Source organism: Furipterus horrens, unplaced genomic scaffold (assembly GCF_987537825.1).
Source record: "Furipterus horrens unplaced genomic scaffold, mFurHor1.1.pri manual_scaffold_11, whole genome shotgun sequence".
In the NCBI taxonomy this organism is placed as follows: domain Eukaryota; kingdom Metazoa; phylum Chordata; class Mammalia; order Chiroptera; family Furipteridae; genus Furipterus; species Furipterus horrens.
Genome location: NW_028327181.1, coordinates 34,007,469 through 34,025,409, shown reverse-complemented (window position 1 = coordinate 34,025,409; position 17,941 = coordinate 34,007,469). Strand labels below are relative to the sequence as shown.

The window sequence follows — 17,941 nt, the reverse complement described above, 5'->3', positions numbered from 1 at the left end:
GAATGTGTTTTTCGAAGACGTCAGTGCTTTACTCACTAGTGTATTTTTAAGGCCTTGGAGAATGAAGTGCTGTCTGGGTCCTCTTAGTGCTTGTAGACGGAGAACGGTTGAAGGATAACAAGGGTTACAATAGTTTTCATCATTCCTGTGTGCTGAATGTTTTAATTCCTTCTTTCATATTATCCCAAAGAATTTGTGACAGCTCAACTTTGTTTAGACTAGACCATATTGAGTCTTAATTTCTAATCAGCCAAAACTAGGTAAGAATTTAGATCTTCTCTAAATGGTTCCAAACCACTGAAACTAGCTTTTTGAATTCAGAATCACTCTTAATGTTATCTATATCAACAAAATCAGCTAGATCTAAAATTGCTTTTCCTTCCTTGTTCAGCATACTCTGAATCTATTACTATACATATTTTCTATATTTTTGTTTATATAAATGACCAAAGTCTTGAGATTCCTGTGTTTTTTTGCTTTTTCTTTTTGTTTTTGTTTTTTGCAATTAAACCCACACAGCATGCTATGATCTGATGGTTGACTCTCAGGTAGTGGAAGGATGAGGCAAATGGGAAATTAGTTTATTCTTACAAGGGAATTCCCTCAGGCAGGGGGTTTTTACTGCCTTTTCAGACAAGAGAGAAATAGCCTCATTAGACCCAGCTAGAAACTAGGAGGATTAAGGAGTCAGGATACCCCCAAGTCCTCCCATATACTTCCATTCCAATTCAGTGGTACTATTTTTTAAATATTTCTGTTTATTCTCATTCATATTCTCTTTCTCTTGCTGCTCCTCTCTCTCCCCCCTCCCTCTCCCTGCCATCCCTTTCTCTGTAATTAATGCTCCAGTTGCTATAGAAAGTCATTAGGGATGCAAATTTACAAATTTAACTGACCTGTAATTCAGCAACATGGAACATCAAAGTTGATACATTTGTTTTCAGAGTTACCTCAGCTTTTTTGCTGTAAGAGAGGAAGATCCTCTTTTTAAAGGTACATGGGTTTTCAGTCTGTGCCTTAGGTCTAAATTTATATGGGTTTGACCTTAATATTCTCTGTATTTAAGCTAACTTGTGCCCTTAGAAAAGCAGATGTTCTACCTCATTGTCTTGAAGTCTCGGTGCCCTTATATAGGGTTATTTTTGACAGCAATTTCCTAAAGCATTCCATGTGACTGCAGATGATCATCAGGTATTTCACTTCTCCATGTCAGACTCACAGAATCCCCTCCATGAGCACTGATATGCTATTCACTTGCCCCTGATAGGCCAGAGACCAATCCCAAACTGCCTTTTATTACCTGAGGTACCAGTTTCTTCGTTCGATGAACAGAAATAAACTCCAGCCAACTGAAGCAGGGTAGGGATTTAGCTCACAGGGTTGACAAGAAGATTAGAGAATTAGACTTGGGCAGGCACAGCCGAAAGTTCTGTGCCTTACTGTGCGCACAGTACGCTTCCTACACCAGCCACGGGACAGTCCGCAAGCTCCTAGACTTCACTGCCCAAAGGCATTACAGTCGTGCCTTTGAATTCTTGACTCTTCTTTATCTGCTGTGAATAATATCTGTTAGACCTTGCAGCTTTGCATTTCATCCGAAGATGTAAAATTCCAGCTACACCAGACAGATTTATGTCACCTTTCTATGCTCCAGCTTTCAGCAAATGGAGAAAGAGAATATCTATTTCTGTTTAGCTTCTGTAGTGGGAAGTGCCTCTCATCTCTCTTGTTTCCCTCAAATCAGAAGGGTATTCAGATGCTGGACAGCCGAAGTTGACATATTTCCACTATTATACCTACTCCCTAGTAACTTTTCTTATAACTCCCCTTGTGGAATTACCTATTTACTCAGCAAATACTTTTGAGCTATTGTGATGTGTTAGCAACTGTTACGCACTTAAGAATGAACTATAAAAGCATTCATGCTGATGCAAGAGGGAATGGCTTACAAGTGCTGTGGGATTTATATTAAAATGCATGTAGTATGAGTTAATAATAGTGATATATAAACATGGTATTAGTTCTGTACTTACCATCTCTTCCAAATTATATGGATGTTCTCTCCCTAAAATATCACCGTGTATAGTTAGTGAACAGTGAAAATTTGGAGTCTCTGGATAATTGGGTTCCATACAGAGTGACATTTGAGCTTTTGTTCCCAAGTAGGTTGGAGGTACCATTTATTTTGGAAAAAGCATTCCTTTTCATTTTGACCATGAATTAAAAAAAAAAAAAAAAAAAAAATCAGGTATAACTTGATTTTCCTGCAAATTCTAACTTCCGCATCATCCTTCCCCTAGTTGTTAGGTCCCCTGAGCTTTTCCTCCTCCTTTCATTCTCCTGGCATGTGTCCTTACACATGAAACGCCTCTACTCAATTTAGATGTGAGTAAGACAAGTTAGCCAAAATGTCTTTTGGGGACATGAATAAAAAGCCATTCCGATCAGTTCAATCAATGTTCTTTCTGGTAGGAAAGTTATTTTGTGAATCACTTTAGTTATTCACACACATCTGTTTCCATGTGATTAGTCATTTGACTACAGAAGACTTTAAAGATGATACAAAATTTACGTGTTCTCTATTCCTCTCAGAATAAAACAAAATCCTTTCACTTTTTATGATGAACAGAATAAAATGTTTATAGGACCAAAAGGAGACATACTTACTAAGATTTTGTAATTTCTTACAGGTGCTCAGTGTCCTCAGTGCCTTGTGCTGATAGGCGAAGCTGGTGGGTCAGCCCTGCCTCTGTGGCTGTGTGTGGTACTAATGGCCTGAGCCAATCACCCTTATGTTTATTTACTTTGTAGAACAACGGAAAATGAAAGATCTCCATTTCCTGAGTCTTGGTCTTTAACGAACATATTTCAGAATATGTTCAGTGTGCAATGCAGATATTTGTAAAGATGTCCTCACTGGGCTGATCACATTTCAATTTTTGGACTCTCCAGGAAAATAACGCTAGATTCTGTCTAGGTTTAAAGGACAGTTTAATTTTTTTACTAAATACATACTATGGACCAAGAGGTGCTGGGCCTGAAGGTAGAGATAAAAAAAACAAAAAAAGAGTAGTGTCTGTTCTCAAAATGCTTGCCACCTGGGTTAAGCCAGAGATAGATTTCCTGTGCTGGATCCTCCTCTTGGTCCCAACGTCTAAAAATTGAGTTACCCCCAGATTTGGTCCTTGGTCTCTGCTCTTCTGTACTTATCTCCTAGGTGGGTGTTTAAACATGTGTCCAAAACCAAATTTTTAAAAAATATCTTCACCCAACGATATGTTTATTGATTTGAGAGAGAGAGAGAGAGAGAGAGATGATGATGATGATGGTGGTGGTAGATAGATAGATATTGGTTGCCTCCCAGAAGTGGCCTGACTGGGGATGGAAACCACAACCTCTTCTGATGGGCTGATGCCCCAGCCAACTGAGCCTCCTGGCCAGGGCCAAAATCAAACTGTTGATACACCCTCCCTTATCTTCCCCTGGTCTGCCTGCACCTCCACCACTTGCTGCTGTGCACGTTTTCCTCCATCTTTCCATTTTTCCAGTTGCTCGGGGCAAAAAACCTTGGCGTTATTTTTTATTTCTTCATTTTATGTCTAGTCCATTTCTTTTTCTCTCAGCTCTTCTTTCAAACACAATATAGGATCTGATTACTTCTTACCATGTATTTTAGTTCAAGCCTTCATCATCCCCTTTCTGTATTATTAGAGTAGCCTTCTAATTGGGCTCCCTGGATCTACCCTTGCTTGCTACAGCCTATTCTGTAACAACCAGTTTATGAGAACTCAAGATTATTTAAAAAACAAACCAAAAAAAAACAAACCTTCCTTGCTATTCCTCAAATACCTCACACACACTCTCACCTCAGGCCTTTGCATTTTTCCCTGTTTGGAATGCACTGAGGACTGCTTGGCTCCCTCCTTAGCTGATAACCTTATCAGAGATTCTTCCCGTGAGCGTCCTATTTATCTTTACACCTACTTTTTTTTTTCAATGCTGAACTTACACCTCTTGTATGCTGTTGTCCTCCCGGCCCCATCCCGTCAGGCTCTGTAAGCAGGAACTGCCGTTTTGTACCTCAGTGCTTAGAGCAGAGCCTGACAGTAGGGGGAACATTCACATTATGCTCTGGGCGCCCTTTGGTGGGTCCTTGGCTCTGCTGGAGGATGTGCTGATTCCTAGAGAGTGAGGCAGTCTGGTGAAGGTTAGGAGAGAATATTCCAGGCAGCTTTGAGTGCATGGGAAGTAAAGGCACAGAAGTAGGAAGTAACTCTGTATGTGCAGTGAACTAGAGCAGTTCTCTGACTGAAAAGTTTAGTGGAAAGTGTGGCAGAATATTCTGGGGAGAAAGGCAGGGGCCAGAGCAGTCCTTCAAAGACCTTGGACATGCCAGGAGACTGGTTTTGGTTTTGGTTTTGGTTTTGGTTTTGGTTTTCCTGTAGGCTCTGGGAAATCAGTGGGGAAGTTACATGGGCAGGTTTTGGGTTACATTTAGAAGGACAAGCTGAGAAAGACCCAGAGACCTAGTCCGTAATGCAGACTAGTATTGGAGGTTGCTCCCATCTCTTACAGAGGCACACACGTTAGAACTGCATTCACTACAGAATCTGTAGTCCTTGGAAGACACAATGCGAGGCTCTACTTTTTTTTCTGATATATTTACAGCCCTGATTTCTCATAGGGTGTAGAAGTATCATTTAGGGAGGAAGAAATTTCTGCATTTATGAGTCTGGTACAACTTAAAGTATACCTGTTTATTATTTTTGCCTCGCCCTTTATCAGATCTCTGTCCACGTTGCCTGTATTTATCAGTTCGTCCTTTTATGTTTGTTTTATCTCTTCATTTCCTCTGAGAGTTAGAATTTAAATTGCTTATTTAGTACTTAACTAATACCCAGTCATAGTTTTAAAAAGAAACAGATTTCTAGAAATCAAAGTATCATGTGTCTTTTGAGATTCAATGATTTATTTTTGTTTTTGAGGATAGTGGAGGGAAGAAAAGTCATTGATTTGAGGTGTCACTATTTTCAGTCTTTAACATGTCTTTCATGAAAAGGAGTTATAAGAGGCATAGCTCCAGTGAACAGTTTACTTGGTAGGAGGAAATGCTGTGGTCAGAGACAGAATGGCAAAGCCAGCGATAGGTTTTTTTAAAGACTTCTCTTTGCTTTTCCTCTTCTGGTACTTTGCTTGTGGTTTGTCCCGAGGAACCCCGAAACTGCCCTGGGAAATTCTTGCTTAGGGCGTCAAGGATTATAGTAGGCGTTCCTCAGATGCTTTTTGGTAGTCGTTAGCGGTATGCTTTTTAAAATATGGAGAGTTTTTTCCTGCTTGAGACTGGTAGCTTTTCTCAATAGAGCTGATTGTATCTCCGTGTTATTGTGAGAGCAGGGCAGCAGCCTGTATTTGGACACCACTTCAGTGAAGGCTTATTTTGTCTTGGATGCTGGAGAAATCCTAGTGCGCTGTGTTCATCCGTTACCTCCTGTTCCTTGCAGACAGAGGACTTGCTGTTGTGAAGAAACCTTCCTCCATAGGACACGGGTCTCCTGGGGTTCTCCATGCTGCCAGGCTCCCTCATCCTCTGACAAGGGCCCTGACGCAGCACGGCTCACATTCAGCCTGGGTCTGTGGGAGACAAAGGGGGGCTTTCTCCTGGACGCCCCTGCAGAGCCTGGGAAACGCTAGCTTCCCCTGTTGCTTACAGCCTTTGTCATTCCAATTACCTGGGGCTTTATTTTGACTTCTTGCCATTTTCCCAGCCCAGCAGAAGACAGACTGCCTTCCTAATCTTGATTGGAATTATATATGAGAATCTGAATATACCTGCAAAGGGAAGAAAGAGTAAGAACCAGTCCTCCCAAACCGTGCTCTTAGTGGTATTGTCTTTAGTGTCGGAACCTGTGTTTTGCCGAGGGCAGGGGGCCAGTTTTATCTTTATTGTTTTGTTTACTTTTTAGAATTAATAAAAATCCTGAAAAATACTGAGAATAATAAAACAAACATTCATGTTCACACTATTCAGAACTGATCATTGTTAATATTTTACTCTTCAAGTTTATTTTTTAATTAAAAGAAACAGTGTTACAGGTAAGATTCAAGTATCTTTTTGCATCTATTCTTAGCCTGTTCCTTATTCCAAGAAGTAACCACTGGCAAAAATGTGATGTGTATCCTTGGTGTCTTCTTATTATATTTTATATAGCCATTAAAATATAAAATAGAACTTTATAATTCTTTGTCAACATGCATTGCAATGTTTTCTCTCAGTCTGTAGCTTTTCAATCTGGTCTTTTCACTTTGTATTTTTTTGAAAAGTTGTAAAAATTGAATGTCTAATGTATCAATCCTCTATTGTTTCCTATTTCATCTTATTAAAGAAATCTTTTCCTTTCCAAAGATCACTTAAAATAATCTCCTGAGTTTTTTTCTTATTTTCCCATTTATATCTTGGATTTACCTGGAATCTGTTTTTTTCTATAGTGTCAAATAGAGACCCCTCTATTTGTGTCCCCTCTTCTGCCCCCCCCCATATGGATAATTGGTATTCACTACTGATCTGGAATGCCGCCTCTGTCATATATCTTATTTTTTATATGCATTCATGGTTCTGTTGCAGGACTCTGTTCTGTTCTGTGGGTATATTTGTCAATTTCTGTACCACTACAAAATTGCTAAATTACTAGCCTGGATTCACAGTTAGGGTAAGTTTCCCCACCTTGTTGTTGCTTTTGGAATACCTTCGTTATTATAAGCCATTTTTCCTATGAACTTTTGGGTTGGCTTATCAAGTTCCACAAAAATCCTACTGTAACTTGGATTCTGATTGCATTAAATTCACTTGCTAATTTGGGAGAATTGACATCTTGATGCTGTTGTGTCTTCTTATCTGTGAACATAGGATATCTCCATTCAGCCCTTTGAGTGCCAACATTACTGTAAGCAACACTGAGAAATTTTCCCAAAAGTGCCAGCGTCGCTCCCAGCGACTCTTTTCAGTGGCTATAGATGTAAATAACAATGGAATACAGTATTCCCTCACTTATCATGGGTACTACGTTCTTAACCTCCCCGCGGTAGGTAAACATCAGTGAAGTAGGAACCTTACATTTAGTTTAGCATTTATATATATTTAAGGCTTTATAAACCCTTCCCACACACTTATAAACCGTTCCCAGTCCCTTATTAACCTTTCCAGTCCCTTATTAACCTTTTCCATACTTTTATAAACACTACTTATGTTTTTAAACATATTCTACACTCTTAAACCTACGTAACTTTAACAACATACATGTACAGTTCTGCAAAATCCCGTGATAGAGCAAAAAATCTGCGATAAATAATTAGATATAATATTTTTAAAAATCCCGTGATACAGTGAGGCCACGATAAGTGAATCGCAATATAGAGAGGGACGACTGTAATTCGTATTTTATGTTTTGTTCTCTTTTTTTGTACCTCAGGTTATATATTGATATAACTTTTTCTCATGTTGATCCAAATTTCGAATTTTTATGCTTGTTCAAATACTGACATTAATTCTGTTATAATTTTTACTTACATTTTAAATGCAGTCCTTTTCATTTATCTTTGCAATAGCCTTTGAAACTATGCAGTGTGCATGATAAGGAAGCTTTTGCTAATGGACATTTTCATTGCTTTATGGTATAGTGTTAGCATTTTGTTTATAAACCGTTTTTACTGTTGATATTTATTGATATATATCTCTAGTGTGTGAATGCTGTTTGTGTCCTTTTTTTTTTTGTACATTATGAAGTTTTCTTTTTTTCCCAAAAATGTATGCAATATTTGGCATACTTTTTGCCTGTTATCCATGTTGCTATGTGTTTTCTCAAATTATAGTTGTAGGTTTTATATTATGCCATATATTATACTTCAAAAGCTATATTGAAGGAAAGAATTTATTTTTCTAAAATAATTTTATAATAAAATAATTTTAATGCAATAAATTTTTTGCTAAATTGCATCAAAGAACACTCCTTACAAAAAAGAATGTATTTATATAGGTTGTGAATTTTTCAGCAAATTATTATGAATAATGTTTTCATAGACATTTTTCATAAACTGCATTTCTCAGCAAAATAGCCAGGCATTTCTCACACGAATTTTAGCAATTACTCATGGCACTCAAAGGGTTCATTCTGAGACGCTTTCTTTTGTCCTTTAGCAATTTTTCTGTTCTCTTACAAAGGCCTTGCTCATCTTTGTTAAATTTATTTCTTTATGTCTTCTACATTTTATTGTTATTTTAAATACAATCATTTTTTCATTCACTATTTTCTAATTGGTTGTTGATGTATATAAGTATGCTGTTTTTTTTTGTCTGTGTTGATTATGTATTTATTACTTTTGCTAATATGTAGAATAGTTCATCTTTACATTCAGATCCATGTACAGTAACTACCGTAACTTGAATGAAGGGAACCTGTCAAAAACCTACAGCAGAAGTTATATTTCATATCAAAATATTTCACACTGAAACTTTGAAACTAGTCCCTTTAAAGTAAGAAACCAGATAAAGAAGGCCTTTTCTGTCCATTTGTGATATTAAACTGCAGAAGTTCCTACTCCCCACTCCCATCCCTATCACCCAGCAGCCACTAATCGTATCTTCATTTCTAAAATCTTGCCCTGTCAAAAAAGTTCCATAAATATTATTATACAGTATATAACATTTTGGAATTGTTTTTTTTCTTACTTAGCAAAATTGTTGCATATATCACTAGTTTGTGCCTTTTATTCTTGAGTAGTATCCATGGTATATGTAGTTTAGCCATTCACTTGTTAAAGAACATCTAGATTGAGTTCAGTGTTCGTTACAAATTAGATGAATATTCTTGTACAGATTTTTGTGTGAACATATATTTTAATTCTTCTGGCCTAAATGCTCAGGAGTGCCATTTCTGAGTAGTATGCAATTGCATGTTTAGTTTTATAAAAACTACCATTTTACATTCCCACCAGCAATAAAGTGATTGCGTTTTCTGCATTCTTGCCAGCATTTGGTGTTGTCACTATTTTTATATTTTAGCCGTTCTGATTGATGGGTAATGATACCTTATTGTTTTAATTTCAATTTTCCTAATGGCTAAAAATGTTGAACATCTTTTCATGTACTTATTTGCCATCCATAAAGCCTCTTCAGTGAAACCTCTCTTCATGGTTTCTTGCCCGTTTTTTGGATGGATTGTTTGATTCTTTACTGTTGAGTTTGAGAGCTCTTTGCGTATTCCAGACACTAGTCCTTTGTTAGATATGTGATTTGCAAATATTTCATGTTAGTATGTAGCTTTTCATTTTTTTACATGAACTTTGATAGTACAGACATTTTTAATTTTGATGGGTGCCCAATTTATCAGTTTTTCCTTTCATTAATTGTGCTTTTAGTATCAATAACTCGTTGCCTAGACAAAGGTCTTAAAGATTTAATTGTTTTCTTCCTAAAAGTTTTATAATTTTACATTGTACATTTAAGTTTATAACCTGTTTTGAGTTAATTTTTGTGCAAGGTGAGAGGTCAGGATTAGGTTTTGTTTTGTTTTTTTGGCCTCTTGTTGTCCAGTTGCACTAGCACCATTTGTTGAAAAACCTGTCTTCATTGCATTGCTTTTGCAACGTTTTTAAAAGTTGGGGGAGTATATTTGTGTGGGCATATTTCTGGGTTTTCTCTTCTGTTCTTACGATCTCTGTGTCATTTCACCATGCCACACTGTCTTGATTACTGTAACTATATAATTAGCTTTAATATCATGTACAATGATTCTTCCCACTTTATTTTTCATGATTACTTTAGCTATTCTAGGGCCTTTACCTTTCTATATAAATTTTAGACTAAACTTGTCTGTGTACAAAAAATCTTTTTGGGATTTTGATAGGAATTTTATTAAAGCCGTAGATCAGCTTTGGGAAGATTGACATGTTTACTACATTGGATCTTCCAGTGCATGTACACAGTATGTCTCTTACTTATTGAGGCTGTTCTTTATTTCTTCTGTCAGCATTTTGTAATTCTCAACAAAGTCCTTTAAGTCTTTTGTTAGATTTACACCTAAGTATTTCATGTCATTTGCAAATACAAAAAAATTTATTTCTGCTTTTCCAATACATATTTTGTTTTTATGCCTTGTTACAATGACTAGAACTTCCAGTTCTATGTTGCATTAAGAGTGGTAAGAATGGACATTCTTGATTTGCTCCTAATCTTAGGGAAAAGCATTCAGTCTTTTACCACTAAGTATAATTTTAGATAGGCCTTTTTATTTATTTATTTATTTATTTTAGTCTTTAGTCTTTTCTATATACAGAATCATGTCATCTGCAAAAATTGACACTTCTATTTCTTCCTTCCCAATTTGGATGCCTTTAATTTCTTTCTCTTGCCTAATTGCTAAGAGTTGTAAGAGTGGGTATCCTTGTCTTGTTCATGATTTTAAAGGAAAAGCTTTCAGTTTCCACCTTTGAGTATGATACTGGCTGAGGGTTTGTCATATATGGCCTTTATATATTGAGGCATTTTCCTTCTATACCCATTTTATTGAGTATTTTAATCATAAATGGATTTTTTTCTGCATCTATTGATAAGATCACATGATTTTTATCCTTAGCTTTTATTAATGTGGTATATTACATGGATCGATTTACATATGTTGAACCATCCTTGTGCCCTTGGAGTGAACCCCACTTGATCATGATGTATTATTTTTAAATGCATCATTGTATTTGATTTGCTAGTATTTTGTTTAGGATTTTTACATCTGCATTCATTAGAGATATTTATAGTTTTCTTTTTTTATATTATCCTTGCCAGGTTTTGGTGTCAGGATTATCTTGGCCTCATGTTAGAAACTATTGCTTCTTCTTTAACTTTTTTGGAAGGCTTCAAGAAGAATAGGTATCAAATAGTTTTTTAATGTGTAGTAGAATTCACTAGTGAAGCCATCTAGTCCTGGATTTTTATACTGGGGAGAGGTTTTTGATAGTTGTTTCAATTTTATCACTGTTGATTGGTCTAGTTAGGTTCCCCAGTTGTTCGTGATTCAGTCTAGAGAAGCTATGTACTTCTAGGAACCTGTTCATTTTTTCTAGGTTATTGAGTTTGGTGGCAGATAGTCTTTCATAGTATTCTAGTGTGATCCTTTGTATATCTGTGATGTCTGTGGTAACTTCTTTTCTGATTTTGTTTATATGGTTCTTATCTCTTTTTTCCTTAGTGAGTTTAGCTAGGAGTTTGTCAATTTTATTAATCTTTTTAAATATTAATTTTTCGTATAGTCTTTTTCTCTCTTTCAATTCTGCTCTAATTTTTATTATTTCCTTCTGATTTTTTAAGATGTAATGTTAGGTTGTTTATTTGGAATTTCTCTTGTTTTTGAGATAGGTTGTAATGCTATAAAATTTCCTCGTCTGCTTTCGCTGCATCCCAGAAGGTTTGCTAGATCATTTTGCCATTCTCATTGATCTCTCTATTTTTTTTATCTCACCTTTTATTTGTTTCTTCACCCAGTCATTTTTTAGTAGTATGTTGCTTAATCTCCACATATTTATGGGTTTCTTTACTTCTTTCTTGTAGTTGATTTCTTATTTCAAAGCATTGTGGTCAGAGAATATGCTTGGTATGATTTCAGTCTTCTTAAATTTGTTGAGGGGAGTTTTGTGACCTAACATATGGTCTGTCCTTGAGAATGTTCCATGTGTACTGACAAAGAATGTATAAACTGATGTTCTGGGATGAAAGGCTCTCTAAATGTCAATTATGTCCATTTGGTTTAATGTGTTAAGGCCAATATTTTCTAATTGATTTTCTGTTTGGATGATGTATCTAAAGTTGTTAGTGGAAGTTTAAGGTCCCCAGCTACAATTATGTTTTTTGACTCTTTTTCCCTTTAGTTCTGTTAATAGTTGCTTTCTATATTTTGGTGCTCCCTGATTGGGTGCATATATACTAAGAAGTGTTATGTCTTCTTGATGTAGTGTCCCCTTTGTCATAAAATGTGCCTCTTTGTCTTGTTACCTTTGTTATCTGGAAAACTATTTTGTCAGATATAAATATGACTACACCTGCTTTCCTGTGGATGTTACTTGCTTGGAGAATCATTTTCTGCACTTTCATGTTGAGTCTCACTTTGTCTTTGAAGCTTAGATGTTTCTGTCTCCTGAAGGTGGCATATTGTTGGGTTTTGGTTTTTGATCCAGTCTGCTACTCTGTGCCTTTTTATTGGTGAATTCAGTCCATTTACATTTAGGGTAATCATTAATGTGTAAGGATTTTTTATAGCCATTTTATCCTTTGTTTTCTGGTAGCTCTGGTAGTCTCCACTGGTTCTTTTCCTTTGTGTTTCTGTCTGTTGATTTTGTTTGGTGGTATTCCATACTTCTTTCCTCTGTCTCCCCCTTTTTTAAGCAGTGTCTCTCTCTCTCTCTCTCTCTCTCTCTCTCTCTCTCTCTCTCTCTCTCTCCGTGTGTGTGTGTGTGTGTGTGTGTGTGTCTACCATTAGATTTATGAAAAAAAGTATCGTGTATACAGTAGTCCTTTTTCTTTTGAATGCATCTGATCTCCATCTTCCTTTGCAAATTCACACCTTTACCTCTTTGCTTTCATGTTGTAGTTGTCACAAATTATCCCTGTTTATGCTGTAAGTTTTCTTGGTGATCTCACTTGTAGTTTTGTGACCTTCTGTTCTTTGTTTCAGGTAGAATAACTCCCTTGTATATTTCCTTCTCACGATAAATTCCCTCAGCTTCTGTGTGTCTGGAAAAAGTCTTTATTTCTTCTTCGTATTTAAAAGATAACTTTGTTGTATATATTATTCTTAGCTGGTAATTCCTTTCAATAGTTTGAATATTTGGTTCCATACTCTTCTGACTTGTAGAGCTTCTGCTGATAACCTAATGGGATTTCTTTATAGGTTACCTGGCTGCCTTGAGAATTCATTATTTGTCATTAATTTTTGACAGTTTTAATGTAAAGTGCCTTGGAAAAGGCCTCTTTGGATTGAGGTAACTAGGTGTTCTGTTTGCTTTTTGGATTTGAGGATTTAGCTTTCTCTGTGTTTTGGGGAGATTCCCTTCTCCCTCTCTTCTTCTGGCATACCTATTATTCTTACATTGCTGTTTCTGATGGGTTCAGATAGTTATCATTGAGCTTTTTTATTAATTTTATGCTGACATCTCCCTTCTCTCTGCGTCATTTCTAGATTTCTATCTTTGTTATCACCGATCCTTTCCTCCATCTGGTTGGCTCTATTTCCTGTGCTTGCTAGTTCATTCTTGGTCTTTTTTATTGAGTTCATCTTCAGAATTTGTTTGGTTCTTTTTTTTTTTTTTTTTTTTTAAAGTTTCAGCCTCTTTGGTAAAGTACTTTGTTTTTTTTTCTGAGCACACTAAATTACCTGTATTTTCTCGCATCTCATTGAGTGTCTTCAAAACTGCAATCTCGAATTCTCTGTCATTTACATCATATATATCCATGCCCTTAAGTTTGTTTTCTGGTGATGTTTTCATTCTCTTACCTGCCTTGCTACCTTAGTTATTCATGTTATTTGATGGATTCCTTCTCTGTCTAGGCATGTACGTATGAGTGGCCCATCACTAGCATATTGATATGAAAGTGCCAGCCACAACTGGATTGCACCCCTTCCTGGGCTGAGCCCCACCCTGAACCCCCAGCTGCAGGGCTACATCTGTGGCTCTTCTCAGCCCTTTTCTTTTCCTTGCCTCTTCATTTCACTTCCTCTTACCCACCTTTAGATGCTTCAATGCACAGATCCCAGACATGTTTGTGTGTTGAACAGGGAATCCTTTGTTGAGTTAGAGCTGTTCAAATTGCTGAAACTTCAAGAGGAGAAATCAGGGGGATTTCTCATATCATCCTTCTCTGACGTTACCTCACACTAGCTATTTTAAGAAGAAAGGAATTTAATACAGGAAATAAAGTACTTACAAAATCTTTGAAAGATCTGTCCTCCTAGAATGGGTCTGCCTCTAGAATAGTACCACAGAACCAGCTGACCAAAGGCATTGCTACCTCTGCTAGAGTCATATAAGGAGAGATTCAGGAAGCTCATGTCCTGATGCTGGATTCCACCACATTAGCTGCTGCTGGGAATACACTGCCTGAACTGCAACCTGCTAATTAGGAATCCTCTACCCAAATTGTTTCTGCTAGATCCATTATATCTCTCCTTAGGGCTATTGAATGTGATTGATAGAAGCTGAATCTCACCTGCAAAGGAGTGTGGGAAATGTAGTTTTCAGTTCCAGTTTTTGCAGTTCAGGAAGGCATTCTGGGAAAAGGTTGGAACAATAAGGAGGAGCCTCATCCAATTCGTGTATCCACGGGCTTACCACTAGTTAAGATCTTGGTTCCTTTTACAAGATTATGGCAATAAGGTTATTCCCCCTGTTGACCCAAGAATATACCAGCCAAAGAGGAGTTCTTGTGGTAATTGGGCTCAAATTCATAACCAGAATCCAGCCGCCACGGCTGATAGAGGCCTCTCATGCCACTGCATTGCAGGGCACAGCTGCAGCCTGGACTTCCGGGCCTCCTGCACAGTGCCCTTGCTCTCTGAGCGGCCTTCTACAGTTCTGAGAATCGGAATTCGACCAATAGGATGGAGACTTTCCTTGTCCATTTGGAGTTGTGCAGCTCTATCCTCATTTGCATCCTCCACGACCAACCAATCAGAGCAGCCCATTCTGACCAGTCAGGACAGTGCTGTTTGGAGAGCTTATTCACGTGGGAACAGACCAGTCAGACTGGGTGCAGACACTCTTCTCTTTGTAAGCCAGCTCCACCTCTGTGTCAGTGGAGCGCACACTCAGTTTCCATCGGGACTGCTGCCCTGACGGGCTGTGACACCTGAGCCGCTCTCTCGGTGCTGTGTTATGCCTGGGCTGTTCTACAGCTGAGCTTTTTTAACTGAAGACAGTCTCTCCCTTCACCGCACCAGGAATTGGGGACTCTTGTTGGTGTTGAATTGGTGACAACCTTTGGTTGACACCTCTCTTTTTCTATTAGTTGCTGCTGGTGATTTCTTTTCACAAAAAGTACTATTTGGGGTTCACGCCCTAGGAGAAGAAGATTCTGTAATCTGCTTCATCATACCACCACCTTTTCCAAGAAGGTTTACCTAAATATATTTCAATTATATATTTTCTAAGGAGTGTGTCTGTTTTAATAATGTTTAAGTTCCAGAACAGCAGGAATGTAAGGTTGATATTTTTATTTTGTATATGAACTTATAACTTGCAAAGTGCTAGTCACCTGTTATTTTATATAATCCTTGTAACTGTCTTATAAGGTAGGAAGGGCAGAATTTATTATCCCAGTTTTACTAATGAGGAAACTGAGATCCAAAAGAATTGAGTGAGTTTCCAAGTCACACAGCTAATTATAAGGTAGAGTCAAGATTCTAAAATCAGAAGAATCAGGCCAACAGTATGTTACCATACCCCCTGCTCCCCTTTATGGAAATTATTATCTCAATCTCTGACCAGAGACATCTTATTATGCCTTTAATGTTCCTACCAGCCCTATTATAGCACTGATTTAACTGAGTTAAAACCAAAAGTAGGGTGAGCAAGGTAGGAGAATAATCTTATGTGACTATTGTATAATCTTATGTATGTCTTGGTTATAATAAAGCTAGTATCAGATCTCTTCAGCATTTTTCCCTGTCTGGTCTGTAAGAAACTGCTCAGCTTCCTAAATAAAATCAGACCTAGATCCTCCAAGGCTGATAGTGGAAACAAGATTTTCCACATGGGAAACTTGACCTTGTGGGGCCTTAGTCACATCTCTGTAATTCATTTTCCTCTTTGGGTCTTTCGATTTTTATATTTGCCTTGATCAAGGAACTTGTATTCCTCATTTACCACTTTTTTACAAGAATTTATTCCTTGTAAATTCCTTGTATTGTAGCTGATGACACTAGGCTGGAACATACAAATAAGGCATCACTGAAAAAGCTGGGTTAACAGCCAACGTATAACTACACGTTTTTGTTTGTAAGTTATAGCTTTCCCAGGGCTTGGGAACTGCTGGCCTCCTTCTGTCTTCCCACATGTCACCATGGAACATATGTTAGATCGCAGCCCTTCTTTATGATCATAGCCAAGAAAGCAAGTTTTACAAATTCCACTTCTATCTGTAATCTTTGTGGTGTGTACTCTTCAAGGTTCTGTTTTTCTTTCTAAGCCTGTTCTTATATGATGACTGACAGCAGGCATGGTGACTGTCCTTAGGAGAAACCTGTCCACAAGGCTGTGGTTTTACTGTGACTTCCAAAGGGCAACCGATCAGGTCACAGACCCCACAGTGGTCATCAGGTAGGCAGATAGAATACTGGAACAGGACATTAGAATGATGTTGAGTGTAGCAGGGTAATTCACCAGTAGTTCTGAAAATGTTTGTACTTCAGTTGAAAGAGGCTTGTGCTGACACTGTCTTTTTATCCTTCTAGGTATCATGAACTGATCACAAAATATGGAAAGCTGGAGCCTTTGGCAGAAGTGGATCTAAGACCCCAGAGCAGTGCAAAAGTAGAAGTCCATTTTAATGATCAGGTGGAAGAAATGAGCATTCGTTTGGACCAGACAGTTGCAGAACTAAAGAAACAATTAAAAAGTCTAGTGCAGTTACCCACAAGCAACATGCTTCTCTACTATTTTGACCATGAAGCACCCTTTGGACCAGAGGAAATGAAGTACAGCTCTCGGGCATTGCATTCCTTTGGTATTAGGGATGGAGATAAAATTTATGTGGAATCCAAAACAAAGTAACATTTACCAGGCGTGGAGAAACATACACATAAGGACTTCCTGTGGGGCGTTTGTTTCCACACAGTTTTCTTTATGGCAGAGAAGATTGTTTTTGTTCTGATTTCTTTTGTTTGTTTAGATTTGGGGGAGTGTGCATACTTCCCCCTAGAATGGGTAGGGGGCTGACGGGGGCTTTTTTACCAAAACTTCTGTGGCTCAGCTAGCAGAACGGGCCACATCTCCAGCCCGTGTGCCCTCTCCCCTGAAAGGACGACTGAGCGACCACCGTCTTCCTGTGCTCACTAGGGTCTGCCTACTGCTTAGTTATCACCACCACTTGCACACGCTTGTGAAGATGGCAGGGGGGCTGCCTCCCCGCATAAGGACACCTTAGAGTATCTAAATCAGGAAACACGGACCTTGACAGGAAGGGCCAGCGCCTTTCCCAGTTCCTCTCTCGCCCTCCTGCTCCCTCTTGTTCTTTTTTTTGGTTCGGCTTCTCATTTTGACTTGTATCAGCCCATGTTTATGAATAGTTTTCTGTCCATAATGAACTTCTCAACTTGGGTGATTTTTTTTCATTTCTTCTGTTTGAAATAATTTAAAGTGTTTTAAGCATTTTTCAACCTGATTATGGTCTCAGGTGCTCAGTTAGAACCTATAATTCTGTTAGGATCTTGAAGAAGAGTAGATGGAGCGTTAAAACGCTAGGAAAACTTGCTGTTATTATGCAAAGCCTGCCAGAGCGGTCTGACCTCTCTGTGTGTAACTGTCTCAGTTTTAATGTTCTTCACACATTGTATCAACCATTACTTTCATAACCTGAAATGTGTCAGATTCCAGAGTTTTCTTATTTTTGCTTATAGGATGTATTTCCTCACATCTCTTTTTCATTACTTAAGTTCTGGGAGTAGAAACCTGACTTTTTGAAGAATCCAGTAGAATGACACATGTATGTGCCAGGAGAGCTGAGAACCAGCTAATGGACGACAGTGTGTGTGAAGGGGTCACTTGGGGAAAACAGAGGGAGAGCATTGTGGCTTTCCTTCCTGTGCATCCTTTGAAGGCCTTGTCCTTGCACTTTGCATTAAAAGAGGGGAATTTCAGTCAAAGGGAGCTTTGGTTCCCAGTTCTTCCCTGGGATTTTGTGATGTCA

The 17,941-nt window shown here is 37.9% G+C and overlaps 1 protein-coding gene across 2 annotated transcripts in view; it reads left to right on the top strand.

Moving 5' to 3' along the window:
- The window catches only part of TBCEL (tubulin folding cofactor E like), a 54,592-nt gene extending 37,786 nt beyond the window's left edge, over positions 1-16,806 (top strand). For both annotated transcript variants that reach the window (XM_090291909.1, XM_090291908.1), the window contains exon 8: positions 16,488-16,806. In XM_090291909.1, the coding sequence (XP_090148035.1) occupies positions 16,488-16,806 (319 nt within the window). The remainder of the gene's footprint in view (positions 1-16,487) is intronic.
- The last annotated feature ends 1,135 nt before the right edge of the window (positions 16,807-17,941 follow it).